Source organism: Topomyia yanbarensis, chromosome 3, assembly GCF_030247195.1.
Source record: "Topomyia yanbarensis strain Yona2022 chromosome 3, ASM3024719v1, whole genome shotgun sequence".
NCBI classification, from domain to species: Eukaryota; Metazoa; Arthropoda; class Insecta; order Diptera; family Culicidae; genus Topomyia; species Topomyia yanbarensis.
Window position 1 is genome coordinate 53121546 of NC_080672.1, and position 4181 is coordinate 53125726.

The 4181-nt window shown below is 40.5% G+C and overlaps 1 protein-coding gene across 1 annotated transcript; it reads left to right on the forward strand.

The window, feature by feature from the left end:
• Window positions 1–717: 717 nt before the first annotated feature.
• On the forward strand, window positions 718–3145 carry LOC131688774 (trafficking protein particle complex subunit 12). The gene is made up of 2 exons (XM_058973286.1): window positions 718–906; window positions 968–3145. The coding sequence occupies exons 1-2, from the start codon at window positions 819–821 to the stop codon at window positions 2299–2301; spliced, it is 1422 nt and encodes a 473-aa protein (XP_058829269.1). The 5' UTR covers window positions 718–818; the 3' UTR covers window positions 2302–3145.
• Window positions 3146–4181: the final 1036 nt, after the last annotated feature.

Genomic DNA, 4181 nt, shown 5'->3' on the forward strand with positions numbered 1-4181 from the left:
ATAATCTAATCTTATCTGTGCAGTGCGATTCACTGGTGATACAGAATACAACCCAACGGATAACTCATTTTCGACAAAAATCCACATGGGACTCTTATGCGTTTATGGGCAGTCTAGCAAAAGCAAGTATCGGATTAACATTCCTTCCTTTTCCTTCCGTGATCTTCGTTCGGGCTTGGCCGGCGCCGATATTGATCAATAAACACTAGAATTACCAGGAGTTGCGCATTGAAAGATGTTTGGCTACTCCTAAGCATTGTTACTTTCATCGTTATTTGTTTACAGTCGTGATTCGCTGGTTGGGCCGCAGCCTATGTCCAACTAACGAATTTAATTCGCTAGTTGGACAGACTGACAAATGTCAAAAACTCTCCAAAGAAGACCTAAGTAGTGTGAAAGATTGTTAGATAGATTGTCAAAGTCAATTTGACATGAGATTTTGACATTCAGATACTTTTTAGTTGGACAACGGTCCAACTGAAAAGCGGTTCAGTTAAAAAATGTCCAACCAGCGAATCACGACTGTACTACCAAAATCTGTAATTGAATTGAATTGAAAAATCTGTAAGTGAATTTGAACAGTTGGCTTATATGCCTTAATCAATATGTTTGTCGAGAATTGCTGAAAATCGTGAAAATCATATAATCATATATCGACGACCCCTAGTTCTATTATTAGTACAAATCCACCACGGGGGACATGACAGCTGATCTGTCATCATAATATTCGTTCAATAACATAAACGCGAAATGGAATACAATTTTATTTACTAAAAAACCTATTATTCACTAAAACAAATCATTTGTATGTGCACATAATGACTCAAGAAAAAACGGAGCCCAGCTTAAGCAAGTATTTTGCTAACGATCCTCCAAGTTTCTTCGACCATTTGGCTAATAAAGAAGGTGAGTGTTCTCTGTTATTACATTCGATCCCCGAAAGTGAACTTTTACTCTAATCACGCAGGGAAAACTACGTCCGATATCCCCGACGCCTACGTATCATACGATTACCTTCAAAGTTCTCCCTTGGATACAAAATGTAACATTCCCGATAGTGTCCGTGATCTGTGGGAGCTGCCGCCGATTGGTGTAGGAGCACCTGCTGCTACAACGATGCCCGGAGTCAGTGTGGCCACCGATCTGAACGACCCGGTTCAGGAAGCTGTCAGTGTTCTTATCGATCCTATAGAAGCGCAACATCGGAAGATTCTTTCACCGGATGATGTCACCCAAGACGAGCGAGGATTGCGTGAACTGATCGAACATGGCTGTTTCCGATCGGGTGTTAACTTGACGGCACGACTGCTGACTATTAAGCAGCAAGGCTTCGGTCGGGCTGGTTATGCGGTGAAGCATTCTCCCAACTCGCTGCAACTGTGGTTTACGCGGATAGCTCTGCTTGTAAAGCTAGGCCAGTTCGAGATAGCCCGCGTAGAGGCGGAACCGTTTGAATCGTTGAATAAACCGGATATGTTCTACGAATTCTATCACCCTGATATGCATGCGGACAAGAAAGGTTCGATGGCACCGTTTTCATTTCGTTTGCTACTAGCGGAGCTGCCTATATACTTGGGAGTACCTAGACTCGCCCTGGATAGGCTTATGGAGCTTCTTGCTGTTACCAGCCAAATTAAAAGTTATTTTGAGAGGTTGCCGGAGAGTTCGACACAAAAAGATGCTGAACGTTTTTGGCATTCACGGGAAACACGTATTCTTCATTCTATTGTAAATTGTTCGCTTTTGGTAAAAGATTTCAGTCTTGCCGATCAGCTGATTCGTCGACTGGTAGATGATCCAGCAGCAACCGTTGACGAGAAGCGTGCGCTTCTTTCGGCCTGGGGCCGTATTCGATTGCAGTGCGGCGATATCTATGGTGCTGAGAAGAAATTTTCGGAAACTAAACGCTTCAGGGAAGATCAAGCTAACCCTGATTTGCGGGAGCTGATAGACCGTGGCCTGCTGGCAGTGGCACAAAATGATTTTCAAAGCGCTTTAGGTTTGTTTCAGAAAGCATCCGCCCTGGATGGTTCAAATACTATGGTGTATAACAATATGGGCGTTTGTTTGCTGTACTCTGGTAAACTGAAGGAAGCTATTAAACTGTTCGAAAGTGCAGTTCAACGCAATCCCAAGATGGCTCTGAATGAGTCACTTATGGTCAACCTAGCGACGCTGTACGAGTTGGAGTCGAATAATTCGAAGGAGAAAAAGGTGGCGCTGCTGAAGCTGGTTAACAAACATAGAGCTGATTTGAGTGTGGGATTGGATGTCTGTTTGAAGCTGCAGACGGTTGTCTAAGCGATGCATATTATGCTGATTGTCCCGAGAAATACGGAAAATAAATACAGCGAATGCAAAAGACATTTCAAACTCATTAAGCGGTCCGGTGTTTTTGCGCTGGCACGGACGTGATCAGTACATTAAATTTTGTACGATGTCTGAGAGGATGTCTGATACTGATACAAATTCCGTCAGTACACGATTTAGAGGTTCTCTAAACATGGGAAAAAATCTAATACTTTGTGATTCAATTTTTTCATTTATTTTCTAGAATCGATTACATAAAAATGATTTTCTTTGTACATAACATGATTTATGTGTAATGCTAATTCATCGGTACATTGTACCAATAAAGCTAGTTATGAACTAATGAACTGAATTGTTCAACGCGTTAGTTTTAGTCATTCAACTGATCATCATTGCCTGGCATGACTCTTAGTGTCAATTTCTGGATCCAGTGTATCCTTATACCTACAACGCAATGTGCACAACCTCAATATTTCTTTAGTTTTTGGTTATTCTTCTCGTTTGTTATTGACGTTTTTCGTTATTTTGATAGTATTTAAGACAAGGGTTGAAAGGTGATATAATCGGTTGATTCTTTGGTCGACTATCAAAGCAATAACGTTTGAAGGCCAATAAATATTTGCTGTCAGACCAATCTCTTATTTTTTTCATTGTTCACCGATTGCCCTACAATTCCTGTGATCATATTTTCATTAGAGTGAGATTTATCATTTATTTCTACGACTTCTATTTGAAACCGTATTGGACAAGTTTCGAATACTAAAGGCAACAAAAAGGTATGATTTCACCACATAAATCGGGTCATTTGGCTATGTGCTGTTTTTTGGTCTACTGAGTTCAACTTATATTAAAATATACATACTTGCTTTTTTGTATACGTAAAATGATAAATAAAAATAATTTTATGAACGTGGATCATTGAACGAAAAAAAAAATCTTTTATTTAATTACATTGATAAAGCTCAACTAATGGTTTCAATATACCTATGTTTGTATCCAACCCTTGAAACGTAGAATATTTTTAAATCGATTTTTGACGAGAAATACACAAATGTAAAAAGTGCCAGAAACTCGAGTTTTCTTCCATGGATAAATTTCGGAAACTTGCGGACTCACCATCTCTTTGTGAATTTCAAGGCGGTGTACGATTCGGTAAAACGAAACAAACTATGACAGGTAATACTTGAATATGGCTGTCAGATCAGACGGATTAAGCTGATTCGTATGACGCTGGATCCCAGTTAAACTCATTCCGGAACCGGTTCGGATTTCTGAATGGAGTCATTATTGATTCCAAATCAAATGCAACAACCGATTCCGACTCAGAATCGGTTGTTGCATTTGATTTGGAATCCATACTGACTCCATTCAGGATTCCGAATCAAATTCTGAATGGTTTGACCGGGATGGATCACAATCTGTTATACAGATCTAATCTATAGTTCAACATAGTGCTCGAATATGCGATACGAAGATCTGATGTGCATGGAAATAGAACCATCATCACGAGACTGCACATACTTTTTGGCTTTGGGGACAACATCTACATCAAAGCAATTGATCGCAGAGACGTGGGAGAGGCATTTATATACCATTCTCAGCGTTAATCTTGCCATCTTTGTTCACCCTTTATCTTGTTTCAGGAATCAGTAGCGACTGACTCAAATGGTACGTTTCCCACGTCAATCGGAGATTAGTTGCGTGCCGTAAGTTGTCTTTACTAGAGATGGTCGGGTTCGGGTTTTTGGACCCGAAACCCGGACCCGACCCGAACCCGACAGGTTTGTAAATTTAAACTTCTCGGGTTCGGGTTCCGGGTTTTCAAATACGAATTTCTCGGATTCGGGTCGGGTCCGGGTTTTTGAAATTTT